This window comes from Pan paniscus, chromosome 23 (genome assembly GCF_029289425.2).
Source record: "Pan paniscus chromosome 23, NHGRI_mPanPan1-v2.0_pri, whole genome shotgun sequence".
Classification (NCBI taxonomy): Eukaryota; Metazoa; Chordata; class Mammalia; order Primates; family Hominidae; genus Pan; species Pan paniscus.
Genome location: NC_085927.1, coordinates 41,468,983 through 41,490,378, shown reverse-complemented (window position 1 = coordinate 41,490,378; position 21,396 = coordinate 41,468,983). Strand labels below are relative to the sequence as shown.

The window sequence follows — 21,396 nt, the reverse complement described above, 5'->3', positions numbered from 1 at the left end:
AACAAAACCAGGATACCCCATTAAAAAAGCCACTATATTTTTGAACCCTAAACAAAAACAACAGAAGAAGGAGTTCTATGAAATTAGTAAAACTTAACCGAACCTTGACTCACTCTAAAAGTTCAGGATAATAAGGCAGGTGTGGTGGCTTGTGCCTACAGTCTCAGCTACTTGGGAGGCAGAGGCAGAAGGATTAATTGAGCCCATGAGTTCAAGGCTGCAGTGAGCTATGATCACACCACTGCAGGGCAATACAGCGAGACCTCGTCTCTAAAAAATATATAAAGACATATAAATTTAAAAATTAAAATTCAGGAAAACTAATTTCACATAAAAATAAGCAATAAAATTAGCCGGGCATGGTGGTGCACGTCTGTAATCCCAGACACTTGGGAGGCTGAGGCAGAGGCAGGAGAGGCAGTAGAATCGCTTGAATCTAGGAGGCAGAGGTTGCAGTGAGCCAAGATCGCGCCACTGCACTGCAGCCTGGGCAACAGAGCGAGACTCTGTCTCAGCAAAAAGAAAAAAAAGAAAAAACAAAAAAAAGGTCAGGCGCGGTGGCTCATGCCTGTAATCCAAACACTTTGGGAGGTTGAGGGCGGGCGGATCACAAGGTCAGGAGTTCGAGACCAGCCTGATCAACATGGTGAAATGCTGTCTCTACTAAAAATACAAAAACTAGCTGGGTGTGGTAGCACTCATCTGTAATCCCAGCTACTTGGGAGGCTTAGGCAGGAGAATCGCTTGAACCCGGAAGGCAGAGGTTACAGTGAGCCGAGATCGCGTCATTGCACTCCAGCCTGGGCAACAGAGCAAGCAACACTATGTCTAAAAAAAAAAAAAAAAAAAAAAGCAATAAAAAAGCATTTGAGGCCGGGCACCGTGGCTCATGCCTGTAATCCCGGCACTTTGGGAGGCTGAGTTGGGCAGATCACCTGAGGTCAGGAGTTCAAGACTAGCCTGGCCAACAAGGTGAAACCCTGTCTCTACTAAAAATAAAAAAGTTAGCTGGGTGTGGTGCCTGTAGTCCCAGCTATGTGGAAGGCTGAGGCAGAAGAATTGCTTGAACCCAGGAGGCGGAGGTTGCACTGAGCTGAGATCATGCCACTGCACTCCAGCCTGGGCAACAGGTGAGACGCAGTCTCAGGAAAAAAAAAAAAGCATTTGAAGTTATATGAGGAAAGAAGATAAGGAGCAGAATAACATGCATATAAACACAAGTATGCCAGAAGATTTGTCCACAAAAAAGAAAAAAAAAAAAAAACCTTGTTTACAATCTCAAAATGAGATAAAAGATTATAAGAAAATAAGTTCCAAGCTTCTGAAAACTAAGACAAGCAATGAATTTTCAAAAGAGCAAAAATTAGACTAACAGCTTAGAAATGGAAGCCATAGGACAGTGATGGAATATCTTTGAGGTGCTGGGAAAAAACCAGCAGCCCAGACTTCCATACCCAGTGAAAATATCCTTCCAAGGTGAAGATGGAATTAGACAAAATCTGAGAGAATTTCTCCCCAGCAGACCTACCCGAAAGAGAATACCCTGGGACGTTCTGATAGGAGAAGGAAAATTATCACAGATAGAAACCTGGAGATGTGAGAAGAAGGAAAAAAGGCAACAGAAAGGGTAAATATTTGTTGTAATGTTGGGGCAAAAAAAGAAAAACAAATGAAAAAGGAAGGGTAAGTAGGGTAAATATGTGAATAAATCTAAATAAATATTGGCTATATAAAATGAGAATAATAGGCTGGGCGCAGTGGCTCAGGCCTGTAATCCCAGCACTTTGGGAGGCCGAGGTGGGTAGATCACCTGAGATCAGGAGTTCAAGACCAGCCTGGCCAACATGGTAAAACCTTGTGCCACTGCACTGCAGCCTGAGCGACAGAGCGAGACTCTGTCTCAAACAATAAAATAAAATAAAATGAGAGTAATAATGCTTTATAGATTTAAAAATATACACAAAGAGAGGGAGATGGGCAGAGCTAAAGTATTCTAAGGACTCTGTCTTATCTAGGAAGAGGGTAAAGAACCAATTAACATTAGATTCTGGTAAGTTACAAATATACATTCGTATTTGAATGAAAATACACATTCACATTTGTAACTTATCTGGACAGTCAGTAAAGGAAGAGTAAAACAGAATATAACTTCTAAGCTAACAGTGGAGAATAGAATATGCAATAAATTAAACAAAAAAGAGAGAATTCTGACAATAGCAATTTAGATCAATTCTCCCAATGAACAACAAAAAAAGCAGAGCAAAAAAATTTATTTAAGGCACTGAAGAGCTACCAAGGCAGTGAAGGATGACATGCCCAAGATTCAGAAGAAGGTAAAATAGAGGTGAACAATGCCTAGCACTTGCAGCTGGGATGGGCTACAGCTGAAAACAATGGAGTAACATGATCAGCTCAGCTGCCCTGCTTGCTTTTGGTCACTGCTTGTTGCTTTTTTCTTTTTTTTCTTTTTCTTTGAAGCTGAAGGCCACACCACTGAACACTACAACTTTTTTGAGACAGATTCTCTTTCTGTTGCTCAGGCTGGAGTGCAGTCACGTGATCTCGGCTCACTGCAACCTCTGCCTCCCGGGTTCAAGCAATTCTCCTGCTTCAGCCTCCCTAGTAGCTGGAATTACAGGCACCTGCCACCATGCCTGGCTAATTTCTTTGTATTTTCAGTAGAGACAAAGTTTCACCATGTTGGCCAGGTTGGTTTCAAACTCCTGACCTCAAGTAATCCGCCTGTCTTAGGATTACAGGCGGGAGCCACCACGCCCGGCCCGAACACTAAAACTTAACCTTCGTTGGCTACTTTGTAGATAACATTCATAGGTCACCATGGCAATGGTCACTTCAGTTATTCTTCAGGAAACCTGGGCTAGCTCCTGTACAGTTCAAACTGATAGAGACCACCAACCCTTCAACTGGGCCTGTGAAGGAGCCCGAGAGGGACTTTTGATGCCTGAGGGCCAAAAACTCCACCCTCGGATCATGTTAACGCCTCTATTTTCTGTACACGTGTCCTATGACATGCCATGAACCCTGACTACACTTGTGTGCAATGAATGTTACTGCATTTTTCCCCACTGCCAATCACCTTTCCCCACACCTTAAACCACCCCACTTCCCTAACCCACAAATATCCCTAAGGCTTATCTTTGGGGAGGCCGGTTTGAGACCTGTTCTCCTACCTCCTCGCTCAGTGGCCTTGCAAGTAAGTTTTTTCTCTTTTGCAAAACCTGTGTCACAGTGATTGATTTACCACGCATGGGCAGAATGGACCTAGACCTGGCCAGTAACATAGCCACATCAGGAGCTTCACTGTAAACATACAAAAAGGAAGAGATGGAACAGCAGGGCCCCTCATAAAGTATACAAAGAAAAGATTTCAGAGAACACACACAGGCCAAGTTTGCTTGAGAGACATTGAATGAAGGAGTCAGACTGTCAAAAAATGAAACAGGAAAGATTACAGTAAGGGAAAGAAAAGGGGAAGAGGGGAGCAGGAGGGAACCCAAGACATTTCAGTTTTTAAGAAGTGCTTACATTCTCAAAGGCTGCCAATTCTCCTTTTGAAACATACCTCGCACTGGTCCCTTCTCTCCAGCTCCCCTGCCTGCTGTACGGTATCCCTGACTCCTGTGACTCTCTCTTGCAGTCCACTCTTAGCACTGCAGCTAAAGCAATTATAACCCAAAACCACAGCAATGGGCAGCACTGGTCTATACAAAATGAAGCTATGACAGAGGGATTTGCTCCTCACTAAAATTTCATTTCCTTTGCCAAAGCCAATTTTTTCTCGCAGGTTCTGCACTTGATCAAGCCAATCTGTCAGTCTCACCAGTGCCCTGAAAGAGCTCAATTACTTCTCTTGGGCAAACACTTTTCCCAGAGAGATCTTATCTATCCTGATTTACTTAAGTATGATTCTTTTTATTCTTATTTTTATTCATTTATTTTTTTTTTTTTGAGATGGAGTTTCACTCTGTTGCCCAGCCTGGAGTGCAATGGCGCGATCTCGGCTCACCACCACCTATGCCTCCAGGGTTCAAGTGGTTCTCCTGCCTCAGCCTCCCGAGTAGCTGGGATTATAGGCATACGCCACCATGCTCAGCAAATTTTTTTTTTTTTTTTTTTTTTTTTGAGAGGGACTTTCGCTCTTGTTGCCGAGGCTGGAGTGCAACTGCGCAATCTTGGCTCATCGCAACCTCCGCCTCCAGGGTTCAAGCAATTCTCCTGCCTCAGCCTCCCAAGTAGCTGGGATTACAGGCATGTGCCACCACGTCTGGCTAATTTTGTATTTTTAGTAGAGACGGGGTTTCTCCATGTTGGTCAGGCTGGTCTCAAACTCCCGATGTCAGGTGACCCGCCCACCTTGGCCTCCCAAAGTGCTGGGATTACAGGCATGAGCCACCATGCCTGGCTGCTCGGCTAATTTTTGTAGAGACGGGGTTTCACCAGGTTGGCCAGGCTGGTCTCGAACTCCTAACCTCAGATGATTCACCCGCCTCGGCCTCCCAAAGTGCTGGGTTTACAGGTGTGAGCCACGGCGCCCTGCCTGATTCTTTCATTTGGTCACTTGCTTGTTATTTTTTTTTCTTTCTTTTTCTTTGAAGCTGAAGGCCACAGTAGCTAGCTAAAGGCCACACCACTGAACACTAAAACTTAACCTTTATTGGCTACTTTGTAGATAACATTCACAGCTCACCATGAATGCAGCTGCAGTCAACTAACAGATATGAAGTTACCACTGTATTACATGGTTATATTAGGGACTGCTTCTACCTACTGGAGGCTGGGGAGGAATGTAACAGCACAAGCCATAATGAAGCTTATATACAGGCTTAATATAAAAGAAAACCCTAGAATGAACTCAACACAATTATGTTGTTCTGAGCTAATACTACCTGGCTTTAGAGGGAAATACTCTTCCAAAAGTCATTCGAATCCATAAATATAAGAACTTTCTGGCCACGCATCTGAAAGAAGGAAAAAAAGCATATACATATTTTAAAATTCCATTTGGCTTACATCATCAGTTTTCTGGAAAGGAAAGGAAGCCTTTAAGGTCTCGGCAGAGGGATGTTAGCATGAATCAAAAGGCGGTATCATAGCTAATTTTGCATCATACAGGGCATAGGATGGGGCAGATTTATAAAGCTAAAATCAAGCAGATTATTTTTAAAAAATATTTTCAACATAAATTGTCAGTGAAGAGATTAAAAACTTCAAAAATGAGGTACAGGAAGTACATAATAATTCTTTTGTTCATATTATTCTTCCTGCCTAAAATGCCCGGCAAATGCCTGAACCTTCTCCAATGTAAACAGAGTGAGTAGCTGTGTACTCTCAGCACTCTGTTCAAACCCCTCCTGTAATGTTATGACACCATATTACAGAGATCAGCTCACAGGGTGTCTGTCATTCCCTCTGCACTGTGAGCCCCTGAAAGCAGAAACTGGTGCTTTATAGTACCTCCAGTACCTAGCACAGTGTCTGGTATACACACAAAGGTGGCTTGTCTTTTTTTTTTTTTTTTTTTTTTGAGACAGAGTTTTGCTCTGTCGCCCAGGTTAGAGTACAGTGGCCCAATGTCTGCTCACTGCAAGTTCCGCCTCCTGGGTTCACACCATTCTCCTGCCTCAGCCTCCCGAGTAGCTGGGACCACAGGCACCCGCCACTGCACCTGGCTAATTTTTTGCATTTTTAGTAGAGACCAGGTTTCACCATGTTAGCCAGGATGGTCTCGATCTCCTGACCTCATGATCCACCCACCTCGGCCTCCCAAAGTGCTGGGATTACAGGTGTGAGCCACCGCGCCCAGCCTTGTCTTTTTTTTTTTTTGAGATGGAGTCTCACTCTGTCGCCCAGGCTGGAGTGCAGTGGTGTGATCTCGGCTCACTGCAACCTCCACCTCCTGGGTTCACGCCATTCTCCTGCCTCAGCTTCCAGAGTAGCTGCGACTACAGGCACCTGCCACCACGCCCAGTTAATTTTTTGTATTTTTAGTAGAGACGGGGTTTCACTGTGTTAGCCAGGATGGTCTCGATCTCCTGACCTCGTGATCCACCTGCCTCGGCCTCCCAAAGTGCTGGGATTACAGGCGTGAGCCACCATGCCCGGCCAAAGGTGGCTTGTCTTATAGAGTTAAACCTTGAGCTCAACTTAAAACACACCTTCTCCTGCCCTTTATCTGGCTTATTCTTACATTATCCTTCAGGGCTGAGCTTAAACTCCACTTCCTCCAGAGAGTAACTGCTGGCTATACTAGTGTGGCTGTTCTCGCCATATTTGCCTGTGGTACCACATCCTTCTCCTCTCATTGCACTAATCTCACTTTATTGTTGTGGCTTAACAGTCTATCAAGCCTACCTGATTTTAAACTCTCATTAAGTCATAAACCAAGATGATCTTACTCACTTTATATGCTCAGCATCTAGCGTAACACCTGGCATGGGTAAGCACCAGATAAATCTGTTGTTGTTGTTCTGAGACGGAGTCTCACTCTCGCCCAGGCTGGAGGGCAGTGGAGCAATTTCAGCTCACTGCAACCTCGGCCTCCCAGGTTCAAGCGATTCTCGTGCCTTAGCCTCCCAAGTAGCTGGGATTACAGGCATGTGCCACCACACCCAGCTAATTTTTTGTATTTTTAGTGGAGACGGGGTCTCAAACTCCTGACCTCAGGTGATCCACCTGCCTCGGCCTCCCAAAGTGCTGGGATTACAGGTGTGAGCCACCGTACCTGACCTGATAAATTTTTGAATGAAGAAACAGATGTCTCTAATATATCTAATTGAGAGTAGCAGAAGTGTTACAGCTCTTCTAGAATTCACCAGAAAATCTGGGGGAAAAAAAAGAATAGCAAAAAAGAGTAGTTCCTTCTTTCTTGGACCACGTTTAGACTTTTTCTGGAAGAATCTTGATAGCGTCATATTGTGAGGCACAAGTGGAGAAATGAAAACACTCAATGACAGATTTTATGTCTGCAGGTTCCTGAATATCCTTTTCACCTAACATTCTACTACAAAGAACAGGCATCAAGATCTCCCACTAATTGCGGTGGAAGAATAAGAATCATTCCCTCATTTTAACCAAGAAAGGAGAACAAAAGCAAAGTACCCATAGACTGGTGGCCACTCATAAGCTCACCTGATGCGCAGTTCTCTTAACCGGCCCTGTCGGGTACAAGTATGTGTGCCACGATACTGCACTAGATGACTGGTACTAGGTAACTCCCTCCGGATCCCAAAGGATGCAGAAGACTTCTTGTTGGACAGTGTCTTTGCAGAATAAGGTTTCTTAACTGCACCATCCTTAAAATACCTTAAATTTGAGGACGAAAGAGGCAAGGAGAGAATAAAGTTATCTCTGCATGTGATGCAAATACTTTTAATATACAAGCAAAATTAAACAGATAAGCTCATTGAGACTGACAATACCTATGCTTCAAGGATAATAAGCAGCCCAATCTGACAGAAATATTGGCCAACCACTAGAGGTGGGTACTGCTGGGTCAGCTCTAGGCAGGAACTACAGAGCTGGAGGGCACCCCCTGGAGTCATTAGGCCTAACACAGTTTTCTTTTGTTTGAGACAGGTTCTTACTCTGTTGCCCAGGCTGGAATGCTGTGGCATGACCACAGCTCACTGCAGCCTCGACCTCCCAGGCTCAAGTGATCCTCCCATCTCAGCCTCCCAAGCAACTAGGCAACTAGGACCACAGGTGCTCGCCACTGTGTCCTGATAATTTTTTTTTTTAAGAGATGAGGTCTCACTGTGTTGCCCAGGCTGGTCTTGAACTCCTGGGCTCAAGGAATCCTCCTACCACATCCTCCTGAGTAGCTGAGACTACAGGCATGCACTACCATGACCAGCTAACTTTTTATTTTTATTATTTTTTTGAGATAAGGTCTTACTCTGTTGCCCAGGCTGGAGTGCAGTGGCGCGATCTCAGCTCATTTAACCTCCGCCTCCCGGGTTCAAGCAATTCTCCTGCCTCAGCCTCCCTAGTAGCTGGGACTACAGGCACCCACTACCGTGCCCGGCTAAGTTTTGTATTTTTATTAGAGACGGGGTTTCACCATGTTGGCCAGGCTGGTCTTGAACTCCTGACCTCAGGTTATCCACCCATCTCGGCCTCCCAAAGTGCTGGGATTACAGGCTTGAGCCACTGTTCCCGGCCAATTTTTTTTTTATTTTTATTTTTTTAGAGACAGGGTCTCACTATATTGCCCAGGCTAGTCTCAAATTCCTGGGCTCAAGTAATCCTCTTGCCTCAACCCCCCAAAGGGGTGGCATTACAGACATGTACCACTGTACCCGGCCTGATCTCATTCTTGATCTCTTGCTTCAGAATATCTGCACTGAGGGTAAAGCACACGTATGTATACACAAACACACACACAAAGTTTAATATACTTTTTAAAAATTTTTATTGTATTGTTTTCTTGAAATAGGGTCTTGCTATGTTGCCTAGGCTGGTCTTGAACTCCTGGGCTTAAGCAATCCTCCCAACTAAGCCTTCCAAAATGCTGGCATTACAGGTGTGAGCTACCACAATCAGTCTCTTAGATTTTGTTTTTTAAGAACAATTTGAAGTTTACTGCAAAATTGTGAAGAACGAACAGACTGTTCCCACATACCCCTTTTTCTTTACACACACACAGCTGTATATGCTAAAATGAATATGTTTAAAGAAATGAAAGTCAAGAGTGAACATATTTGCAGGGCACGGGGTAACTATAAAAAGTAAGGTAGAAGCATTAATCACAACAGCCAAAAGGTAGAAGCAATCTAATTTTTTTTTTAAAGACAGGTTCTCAGCCAGGTACAGTGGCTCACGCCTGTAATCCCAGCACTTTGAGAGGCCGAGGCGGGAGGGTCACCTGAGGTCAGGAGTTTGAGACCAGCCTGGCCAACATGGCGAAATCCCGTCTCTATTAAAAATACAAAAGTCAGCCGGATGTGGTGGCGGGTGCCTGTAATCTCAGCTACTTGGGAGGCTGAGGCAGGAGAATCGCTTGAACCCGGGAGGCGGAGGTTGCGGTGAGCCATGCCATTGCACTCCATCCAGCCCGGGCGACAGGACAGGACAAGACAGGACAGGAAGAAAGAAAAAAATAAAATTCCCTGATAGTTCCAACGTAGGTATTGATGGCCAGGCACGGTAGCTCAAGCCTGTAATTCCAGCATTTTGAGAGGCTGAGGCAGGCGATCACCTGTGGTTAGGAATTTGAGACCAGCTTGGACAACATGGTGAAACCCCGTCTCTACTAAAAATACAAAATACAAAAATTAGCCGGGTGTGGTGGCACACGCCTGTAGTCCCAGCTACTCAGGAGGCTGGGGCACGAGAATCGCTTGAACCCAGGGGGCAGAGGTTGCAGTGAACTGAATGCACTCCAGCCTGGGCGACAAAGTGACACTCTGTCTCAACAACAACAACAACAAAACATAGGTATTGATATGGTTTAGCTGTGCCCCCACCCAAATCGCATCTGCAATTGTAGCTCCCATAATCCCCACGTGTCATGGGAGGGACCTCATGGAAGGTGATTAGATTATGGTGGTAGTTCCCCCGTGCTGTTCTCATGATAGTGAGTAAGTTTCCACGAGATCTGATGGTTTTATATGGGGCTTTCCCCCACTTCACCCTGCACTTTCTTTCCTGCCGCCATGTGAAAAAGGACGTGTTTGCTTCCCCTTCCACCATGATTGTAAGTTTCTTGAGGCCTCTCTAGAAATGCAGAACTGTGAGTCAATTAAACCTCCTTCCTTTATAAATTACTTATCTCAGATATTTCTTCATAGCAGCATGAGAATGCTCTAATACAGGTATCATATTTGAGTATGGTACTGTTCAGTGCTTTGCTTCTATAAAATTATCTTGTACTACTCCCAAAACATAAAACTTAAATCTAATTAAGTCTCTAAATCCAGTTACCAATTTGCAGAAAAAGGTTGAGAACAGAGGACAGAAGAACATGCTAAAATGCACACAGGCCCTATAAAAATACCAGTGACATTCTTCACATAAATAGGAAAAACATCTTAAAAATTGTATAGGACCACAAAAGACCCCAAATAGCCAAAGTGATCCTCAGCAAAAAGAACAAAGCTGGAGGCATCACACCACCAGACTTCAAAATAAACCACAAAGCTGTAGTAACCAAAACAGCATGGTACTGGCATAAAAACAGACACATAGGCCAATGGAACAGAACAGAGAGTATCAAGTTATTAAGCTACTTTATCTATCTATCTATCTATCTATCTATCTATCTATCTATCTATCTATGAATTACAGAGTCTCATTCTGTTGCCCCACTGGAGTACAGTGATGCAATCACGGCTCACTGCATCCTTGACCTCCCAGATTCAGGTGATCTTCCCACCTCAGCCTCCTGAGGAGCTGCAACTACAAGTACATGCTACCACCTGGCTAATTTTTTGTAGAGATGGGGTTTTGCCACATGCGCAGGATGGTCTTGAACTCCCAGGCTCAAGTGATCCGCCTGTCCTGGTGTCCCAAAGTGCTGAGACTACAGGTGTGAGCCATCGCACCCAGTGCCAATTTATTTTTGACAAAGGCTCCAAGAACATTGGGGAAAGGACACCCTCCTTAATAAATGGTGCTGGGAAAAGTGAGTATCTACATGCAGAAAAATGAAACTAGACTCCCCACCTCTCACCCTATACAAATATCAACTCAAAATGGATCAAAGACCTAAATGTAAGATCCAAAACTAGAAAGCTACGAGAAGAAATACTTCAAACGTCTAGGAAAAGATTTTATGAATAAAACATCAAAAGCACAGGCAACAAAAGCAAAAGTAAACAAAATGGGATAATCTCAAAAGCTTCTGCTCAGCAAAGGAAACAATCAACAGAGTAAAAAGACAACCTATAGAATGAGATTACAGGCTGGGCGTGGTGGCTCATGCCTGTAATCCCAGCAGTTTCGGAGGCCAAGGTGGTCAGATCACTTGAGGTCAGGAGTTCAAGACCAGCCTGGCCAACATGGTGAAACCCCATCTCTACTAAAAATACAAAATTAGCTGGGCGTGGTGGCATGCACCTGTAATCCCAGTTACTCGGGAGGCTGAGGCAGGAGAATCGCTTGAACCTGGGAGGTGGTGGTTGCAGTGAGCCAAATTTGTACCACTGCACTCCTGACTGGGTGACAGAGTAAGACTCCATAAAAAAAAAATGGGATTACAAATATTATAAAAAATATGTGCAAACTATCTGACAGGGGATTAATATGCAGAATATACAAAGAACTCAAACATCTCAACAGCAAAAAAAAAAAAAAAAAAAATCCAATTAAAAAAGGGGCAACTGTGGGAAGCTGAGGCAGGCAGATGGCTTCGGTCCAGGAATTTAACACCAGCCTGGGCAACACGGCAAAATCCTGTCTCTACAAAAAATTGGCCAAGCATGGTGGTGTGTGCTTGTAGTCCCAGCTACTCCGGAGGCTGATCTGAGAGGATAGCTTGAGCCCGGGAGGCAGAGGTTGCAGTGAGCTGAGATCCCACCACGTACTCCAGCCTGGGTGACAGAGTGAGACCCTGTCTCAAAAAAAAAAAGTGGGGGGAGCAAATTCTCTGAATAGACATTTCTCAAAAGAAGACATACAAATGGCTAACACATATACGAAGAAATGCTCAACATCACCATCAGGAAAATGCAAATGAAAACCACAATGAGGTGTCATCTTACTCGTTAGGTGACTGTTGTCAAAAAGACCAAAAAACATAACAAATGCTGGCAAGGAAGCAGAGAAAAGGGAACACTTTGTATTTTTTTTTTTTTTGAGATGGAATCTCACTCTGTCGCCCAGGCTGGAGTGCAATGGCGCCATCTCGGCTCACTGCAACCTCTGCCTCCTGGGTTCAAGCAATTCTTCTGCCTCAGTCTCCCAAGTAGGTGGGACTACAGGTGCACGCCACCAAGCCCGGCTAATTTTTGTATTATTAGTAGACACAGGGTTTCACCATATTGGCCAGGCTAGTCTCGAATCCCTGACCTGGAGTGCAATGGCACAATCTCAAAAAAAAAAAAAAAAAAAGTAGTCCTTGCCATGGTGTGCTATTGTTGCAACTTAGGTTTAATACAAAAATCACTTGCTTAATCTACAAAGAACACTTACAATTGCCAATTAAAGAGTAGAATAGTAGAAATATATCAAGATTTGGAGTAAAAAAAAACACCCTGATTCCACAGATTTGAAGTTTATGGCAAATCACTTGATTTTTTCCTACCCTCAGTATCCTCCCCTGTAAATGGAGATAATATTGTTTGGGGTTGTGGGAATTAAAGGAGATAACGGACTTCACAGATTTGAAGTTTATGGCAAATCACTTGATTTTTCCTACCCTCAGTATCCTCCCCTGTAAATGGAAATAATATTGCTTGGGGTTGTGGGAATCAAAAGAGATAACGGACTTCACACTCTAAAGACAAACTGTTTACTATTCAGATACCTGAATTTCTAAGGTGTGATGATAGACTGGCTTATTCTTCAGGCTCAACTTCATAAAATAAATTTATGGAACCACAATACATATATTTAATTGTGTTAACTTGGAAATTAAAACTGGATTTTTTCCTCCTGATTTGGGAAAGTGGTTTCTAATTTCTAAAACATAACATCATCAGTTTATACATTTACACTGAAGGTGGGTGAGACTCTGGCCAAATACTGGTCATTTGTAAATGGCCCTCCTTAACAAGACAATCTGTACAGGAAATTACATTATAAAAAGAAAATATCATTGTATTTACTGGCAGTAGAAGGAATGTGAAGGAGAAAATAATTATCTATTACTACAATGAGATACGTATCCTATGGCCTGAATTTTCTGCTTTAAAAATATTTATTTTCTTATTATAAAAGGAATACAGCATATGTCCACACAAAAACTTGTACACAATGTTCACAGCAGCATAATTCACAATAGCCAAAAGGTGGAAACAACCCAGATGTTCATAAACTGATAATGGATTTAAAAAATGGCATACAGTTCACAATGGAATATTATAGAGCTATAAAAAGGAATAAGGCCGGGTGCTGTGGCTCACACCTGTAATCCCAGCACTTTGGGAGGCCCAGGCGGGTGGATCACAAGGTCAAAAGATCAAGACCATCCTGGCAAATATGGTGAAACCCTGTCTCTACTAAAAATACAAAAATTAGCTGGGCATGGTGGCACATGCCTGTAGTCCTAGCTACTTGGGAGGCTGAGGCAAGAGAATCGCTTAAACACGGGAGGCAGAGGTTGCAGTGAGCTGACATCACACCACTGCACTCCAGCCTGGTGACAGAGCGAGACTCCATCTCAAAAGAAAAAAAGGAATAAAATTCTGATACAGAAACCTTGAAAACACTATGCTAACTGAAATAAGCCAGACACAAATGGAAAAATATCATATGATTCCACTTACATGAGGTACCTAGAACAGGCAAATTCTTAGAAACAGAAAAGTATAATAAAGGTTATAAAGGGTTAGGGTAGGAGGAATGAGGAGATACCATTTAATGAATACAGAATTTCCACATGGGATGATGAAAAGTTTTGGGTATGGATAGTGGTGATGGTTACACATTGTCAATGTACTTAATGGTACTAAATTGTACACTTAAAAACAGTTAAAATAGGCAGGGCGTGGTGGCTCACGCATGTAATCCTACCACTTTGGGAGGCTGAGGCAGGTGGATCAGGAGTTCGAGAGCAGCCTGGCCAACATGGTGAAACACTGTCTCTACCAAAAATACAAAAATTATCTGGGCGTGGTGGCACACGCCTGTAATCCCAGCTACCTGGGAGGCTGAGGTGGGAGAACAGCTTGAACCCGTGAGGTGGAGGTTGCAGTGAGCAGAGATTGTGCCACTGCACTCGAGCCTGGGCGACAGAGCAAAAGTCCATCTCAAAAAAAAAAAAAAAAAGGCCAGGTGCGGTGGCTCACACTTGTAATCCTAGCACTTTGGGAGGCCAAGGCAGGTGGATCCCTTGAGGCCAGGAGGTCAAGACCAGTTTGGCCAACATGATGAAACCCTGTCTCTACTAAAAATACAAAAAGTTAGCCAAGCATGGTGACGCATGCCTGCAGACCCAGCTACTTGGGAGGCTGAAGCACAAGCAGCACTTGAACCTAGGAGGTGGAGGTTACAGTGAGCCAAGATCACGCCACTGCCCTCCAGCCTGGGCAACACAGTGAGACTGTCTCAAAAAAAAAGAAAAAAAAAAGGTTAAAATAAAATAGTAAGTTTTATGTTATGTATACGTTACCACACACACACAAAACATAAACTCTCTGGGCAGTTTGAATCACCGTGCCATGAAGCAGTAGGTGGTAGGATCTCACTGTGTGTCTCACTAGCCCTTTCTCTGCCTTGTTTGAGCTTTGACAGAATTTGCAAGGGTGGTAGTAAGGCTGAGCAGGACACTGGAAAGGCCAGAACAAAGGTGGTTGTTTCCCGCTCACAGAGAGCCTCCTTACAGTTCCGGGTGGGCCATATTCATAGACAGACACCTCAAATGTAGGACGACCAGTCATGGATGTGTGGGGGCGTGACTGCCACTGTGAACAGTGCAGCCATCCTTGGATACCTCACTGCAGAGATACTTGAAGTGACATCAAAGGCACCAAAAGATTTAAAGGTAAAGCTATTACCCCTCATCATTTGCAACCTGCTATTAGTGAAGAAGAAGAATTGGACTCTGTCATCAAGGCTACAATTGCTGGTGATGGTGTCATTCCACACATTCGCAAGTCTCTGATTGGGAAGAAAGAACAACAGAAGACTATGTAAAGGATGCCTGTATTTCTTATTATCTCAGGTCTCTAATTAATCTAACAGCTCTAACAGTGTTGGTGATTCCAGGGGAATACAGGCATGCCCCATGACACCTGGCTAATTTTTAAAAAATTTTTTAGTAAAGACAAGGTCTCACTATGTTGCCCAGGCTGGTCTTGAACTCTACTTTTTTTTTTTTTTTTTTTGAGACAGGGTCTGGCTCTGTTGCCCAGGCTGGAATGCAGTGGAACAATCACAAATTACACAGCCTTAGTCTCCCAGGTTCACGTGATCCTCCCACTTCAGACTCCTGAGCCGCTGGTACTACAGGCAAGCACTACCACACCTGGCTATTTTTTTTTTTTTTTTACTTTTTGTAGAGACGGGGTCTTACTATGTTGCCCAGGCTGGTCTCGAACTCCTGGACTCAAGGAATCCTCCCACCTCACCCTCCCAAAGTTCTGGGATTATAAGTGCCTGAGCCACCATGCCCAAATGGAAGTAGTGGATTTTGATTGAGATGACTATTTTTTTAGATACTCCCTGGATTTTAATTATGATGCAGAAGTTATATCAACAAACATTTGGTTTTGTACATATATTACTTCCCCTCTGGCAATAGAAGTCATATCCCAAACTAAAAAAAAAAAACAAAAAACCAACCCTCCGTGAGTATTATAAAAGCCATTGAATTGCACACTTGAAATGAATGAATTGTGTAATATGTGAATTATATCTCAAAGAATTTTAAAAATAAAAAAGCAATATAGAACCATTTTAGGAAATCTGAAAAATGTTGGTAACTATAATGAAAACAATGAAAGTAGCTTATAATCCTGCTCAAAAAACCCACAAGCAAAGCTAAACTATACAGTGTTTAAGGATACACAGTTGGGTAATAAAACCGTGAAGAAAAGTGAGAAAGTAATTATCATTCAAGTCAAGCTAGTAGTTTACTCTCTGAGGGGCAGTCAGTGGGTTTGGAAGGAAGTTCAGAAATGACTGCCAAGGTCTTATCTTTTTTTTTTTTTTTTTTAAACAGGTGGTGATTACAAAGGTGTCTGCCAAATAATAATTCGCTAGGGCACCCACTTGTTTCATGCCGTTTTCTGTATTTGTGTTATATTTATCAGTAAATAATTTTTGGCCAGGCACGGTGGCTCATGCCTGTAATCCCAGCACTTTGGGAGGCTGAGGCGGGTGGATCACTTGAGCCCAGGAGTTCAAGACCACCCTGGGCAACAGGTGAAACCCCATCTCTACCAAAAATACAAAAATTAGCCAGTGTCATAACCCAGTCTCAAAATTAATTAATTAAAAGTTTAAAATAAAAAAATTTTTGGCCAGGCAGTGACTCATGCCTATAATCCTAGCACTACGGGAGGCCAAGGTGGGTGGATTGCTTAAGGCTAGGAGTTGAGATCAGCTGGGCAACACAGAGAGACCCCATCTCTACAAAAAATTAAAAAATTAGGCCGGGTGCAGTGGCTCACGGCTGTAATCCCAGCACTTTGGAAAGCCAAGGCGGGTGGATCACCTGAAGTCAGGAGTTGGAGACCAGCCTGGCCAACATGGTGAAACCCTGTCTCTACTAAAAATACAAAAAATTAGCCAGGCGTGGTGGCACACGCCTGTAATCCCAGCTACTCGGGGGGCTGAGGCAGGAGAATTGCTAGAACCCACAAGGCAGATGTTGCAGTGAGCCAAGATCATGCCACTGCACTCCAGTCTGGGCAGGAGAGCAAGACTGTGTCTTGGAAAAAAAAAAAAAAAAAATTAGCCAGATGTGATGATGCATGCCTCTACTCCCAGCTACATGGGAGACTGACATAGGAAGATCACTTGAACCCAGGAGTTCAAGGCTGCAGTGAGCTATGATCATGCCACTGCACACCAGCCTGAGCGACAGAGCAAGACCCTGTATCAAAAAAAAAAAAATGGAAAAGAAAAGAAAAAATGATAGATGCATAGTTCGCTGGTTTTCAGTCTTAATTCCTTTATAATACATGCATTTAATGCTATACATTAAATGCATTAAACCCATCATACATTCCTCTAAGCATGACTGTAGTTGTATTTCATATATTGATATGTAGTATTTTTATGAGCATTACAACGTATTTGCTAACTTCCATTACGATTTTTTCTTCAATCTTTATGCAAAAGGATGCAAAGCAAATCAACAAAGGGAAGAGGGGCACAGGGCATAGTCTGGAAGAAATCAAGGGCAAGCTTCCAAGAATCCTCTCCCAGCGGAATCACAAAGGACACTCTTAATTCCTCCGGCAATGAATTGTGATAACACGTGAGAAGTGTTATGTATCAATGAAGCTTATTAGAGACTCAGTACCCAAGTTTTTACTGAGGGCTGGTCAGACAGGTACCCTCTGCCTAACACATACCAAAATTCCAGACTCCTAGAGGGAGCGCTAGTATTCAGCATAAACAACATTGCATGAACACACAACAGTGTAGGTCCAGTTAACTATTCATCAGTTAGGGAATGGTGGGAACCCTTCTGAAATCTAAGTTTCCAGACACCAGCCAAGGGTCAGCCTTGTAAGCAGTTATTTTCTAAGAACAGCAGCCACAAAGGGACAACAAACATAACAGAGAAGATCAAAGAGAAAAGCTGGTTCCTTAAAAAGACTAATACAGTTGACAGCCAGTGAAACTGATCAGGAAGAGAGAAAACCAAATAAATGAGGGTCAACTCTATATTTCTATAAATTAGCAATAAGGAAAAAATAGTTATATATATTTATATACTATTTTCAAATGGCATCACAAATATCAAACATAGGAGAAAATCTAATAATTTTATAGGCAAAATGGAGAACTCAGTACAATACAGATGTCAGTTTTTCCCACTCTGATCTATAGATTCAAAGTAATCTCAATAAAACCACAATAGAGGGCTGGGCACAGTGGCTTACACTTGTAAACCCAGTACTTTGGAAGGCCAACGCGGGCGGATTACCCTGACTGAGGACAGGAGTTCAAGACCACCAGCCTGGCCAACATGGTGAAATGCCATCTCTACTAAAAATACAAAAAACAGCCAGGCATGGTGGTGGGTGCCTGTAATCCCAGCTACTCTGGGGGCTGAGGCAGGAGAATGGTTTGAACCTGGGAGGCAGGGGTTGCAGTGCGCCAAGATTGTGCCACTCCTGCTGGGCGACAGAGGAAGACTGTCTTAACAAACAAACAAACAAACAAAAAACCAACAACAACAGATTCTATTTTGGGGAGGGAGAGGACTTCACAAGTTGATTCTGAAGCTTTCATAGAATTACAAAAGACCAAGAATAGCTTAGACATTCTTAAAAGTACTAGATAAGCAGTCTTACTTAGATATCAGGCTTATTGCAAGGCTACATATTCAAGACATCACGATTTTGTAGAGCAGAAACAAATTGACCAAAGGAACAAGGTACATAGCCAAGAGACAGACTTGGCCTTAATGGACACTTGAGTAATGATAAAAATGGCACTATAGAGAAGTTTTTTCAATAAACTGTGCTAGGACAATTACATACCCATGTGAAAAAAAAAAGAAATAGGGTCCCTAACTCACATGATCAACAAAAGTCAATTTCAGGAGGTCTGGACAATAAAATGTAAACAGCAAAATAATGAGTTCTTAAAGATGATACAGAATATCTTAGGCCAGGCATGGTGGCCCGCACCTGTAATCCCAGCACTTTGGGAGGCCAAGGCAGGCGAATTGCTTGAGCCGAGGAGTTTGACACCAGCTTGGGCAGTGCGATGAAAGCCCATCTCTACAAAAAATACAAAAATTCGCTGGGTGTGGTGGCACATGCCTGTAGTGCCATCTATTTGGGAGGCTGAGATGGGAGGACTCCTCAAGCCTGGGAGGTTGAGGCTGCAGTGACCCTGATTGTGCCACTGCAATCCAGCCAGTGTGACAGCGCGAGACCCTGTCTCCAAAAAACAAAAACCAGAATATCTTCATGACATCAGGGAAGAAATAGATTCCTTAAACCTGAGAGAACACATATTAATTATAAAGGAAAAGACACAAATTTTACTAAGTTCAATTTTTTTTTCTTTTTTTTTGAGACAGAGTCTCACTCTGTCACCCAGGCTGGAGTATAGTGGCACCATCTCGGCTCACTGCAACCTCTGCCTCCTGGGTTCAAGTGATTCTCCCGCTTCAGCCTCCCAAGTAGCTGGGATTATAGGCATGCGACACCACATCTGGCTGATTTTATTTTTATTTATTTGTTTGTTTATTTGAGACTGAGTTTCGCTCTTATTGCCCAGGCTGGAGTGCAATGGCGCAATCTCGGCTCACTGCAACCTCCGCCTCCCAGATTCAAGCGATTCTCTCACCTCAGCCTCCCGAGTAGCTGGGATTACAGGCATGCGCCACCATGCCCGGCAAATTTTGTATTTTTAGTAGAGACGGGGTTTCTCCATGTTGGTCAGGCTGGTCTCGAACTCCCGACCTCAGGTGATCCGCCCACCTCAGCCTCCCAAAGTGCCGGGATTACAGGCATGAACCACCACTCCTGGCCTGACTTTTTAATTTTTAGTAGAGATGGGGTTTCGCCATGTTGGCCAGGCTGGTCTTGAACTCCTGACCTCAAATGATCTGCCTGCGTTGGCCTTCCAAAGTGCTGGGATTACAGGGGTTGAGCCACTGTGCCTGGCTTTCTTTTTTTTTCTTTCTTTTTTGAGAGTTTCACTCTGTTGCCCAGGCTGGAGTGCAGGGGTGCCATCTCGGCTCACTGTAACCCCCACCTCACAGGTTCAAGCAATTCTCCTGCCTCAGCCTCCCAAGTAGCTGGGACTACAGGCACACACCACCATACCCGGCTAATTTTTGTATTATTAGTAGAGACGGGGTTTTGCCATGTTGGTCAGGCTTGTTTCTAACTCCTGACCTCAAGTGATCCACCCTCCTTGGCCTCTCAAAGCGCTAGAATTCCAGACGTAAGCCATGGCACCCGGCTTAAAATTTAAAACACCTTAATTCATCAAATGATGAAGAGAGCAGAGGGAGAAGATATTTATCACACATAAAACATACAAAAGATTCATATTCAAAAATAGATAACCTCCTATATATTAATTAGTACAAATACTCAATATACAACTCATTAGAAAAACAGGAATAAGACTTGAATATGTACTTCAAAAAGAGAAAATCCAGATACCCAATAAACACATAAAAAGGTACTAAGCCCCAGCACTTTGGGAGGCCGAGGCAGGTGGATCACGAGTTCAAGACCAGCCTGGCCAACATGGTGAAACTCCGTCTCTACTAATAATGCAAAAATTAGCCAGACATGGTGGTGCATGACTGTAGTTCCAGCTACTTGGGAGGCTGAGGCAGGAGAATTGCTTGAACCCAGGGGATGCAGGTTGCAGTGAGCCGAGATCACGTCACTGCACTCCAGCCTGGGCAACAGAGGGAGACGCCATCTCAAAAAAAGAAAAAAAAAAAAAAAAGGTACTAAGCCACAACAAGAATTCAGGAAATGAAAATAGGAATCACAATGAGGCTGGCACATGGCTCACGCCTATAATCCCAGTACTTTGGGAGGGTGAGGCAGGAGGATCACTTGAGCTCTGGAGTTCAAGACCAGCGTGGGCAACCAAGCAAGACCCTGTCTACACACACACACACACACACACACACACACACACACACACACACAGAGCCAGGCACAGTGATGCATATTTGTAGTCCCAGCTACTTGGGAGGCTGAGGAAGGAGGATTGCATGAGCTGGCAGGTCGACGCTGCAGTGAGCCATGATCATGCCACTGTACTCCAGCCTGGGTAAAAGAATGAGATCCTGTCCCAAAAAAAAGAAAAAAGAAACACACACACACACACACACACACACACACACACAAGAACAATGAGACATACCTACCAGATTAGTATAGTGTTGGTAAGTCAATGAACATGTTCATACACTGCCAGCAAGAGTATAAACTGGTTCAAACAATTCAGAAAATCATTATCTAGCAAAATTGAAGATTCCCATAATCTTTGGTCCACAATCTATTCTGAGGTGGATACCACAGAACAGTGGTTATCAAAGTGTGATACCAAAGCCAACAGCATAACCATCACTTGGGAACTTACTAGAAATACAGATGGTTAGCCTGGCACAGTGGCTCACACCTGTAATCCCAGCACTTTGAGAGGCTGAGGTGGGCAATCATGAGGTCAAGAGATTGAGACCATCCTGGCCAACATGGTGAAACCCTGTGTCTACTAAAAATACAAAAATTAGCTGGGCATGGTGGCACACGCCTGCAGTCCCAACTACTCAAGAGGCTGAGGCAGAAGAATCGCTTGAATCCGGGAGGTAGAGGTTGCAGTAAGCTGAGATTGTGCCACTGCACTCCAGCCTGGCAACAGAGTGAGACTCCGTCTCAAAAAAAAAAAAAAAAAAAAGGAAGAAATTCTGTCATTTTCAACAACATGAATTTCAGAAATGGAGAACATTACATTAAGTGAGATACTCCAAACACACAAAGACAAATATGACCTGTTCTCACTTATATGTGGAATCTAAAACAATTGAATGCATAGAAACAGAGAGGAGAATGGTGG

At 43.5% G+C, this 21,396-nt stretch overlaps 1 protein-coding gene and 1 pseudogene across 21 annotated transcripts in view; one reads left to right on the top strand and one right to left on the bottom strand.

The window, feature by feature from the left end:
• SFI1 (SFI1 centrin binding protein) overlaps positions 1 to 21,396 on the bottom strand; it is a 118,022-nt gene that overhangs the window by 78,025 nt on the left and 18,601 nt on the right. For 13 of the 21 annotated variants that reach the window (XR_004668705.3, XM_034949342.3, XM_003821472.5 and 10 more), the window contains exons 3-4: positions 7,150 to 7,323; positions 4,908 to 4,979 (exon numbers count right to left, since the gene is read on the bottom strand). The exons of 3 other annotated variants lie outside the window; for them this stretch is intronic. Coding sequence is in view for 17 of the 18 variants with exons in the window: in XM_034949342.3 (XP_034805233.2) it covers positions 4,908 to 4,979; positions 7,150 to 7,323 (246 nt within the window). In the remaining variant the exon portion in view is untranslated. The remainder of the gene's footprint in view (positions 1 to 4,907; positions 4,980 to 7,149; positions 7,324 to 21,396) is intronic. 5 more of the 21 variants (XM_034949345.3, XM_034949350.3, XM_003821474.6 and 2 more) reach the window with 1 other exon arrangement.
• On the top strand, positions 13,070 to 17,429 carry LOC117977524 (histone H2A.Z-like; annotated as a pseudogene).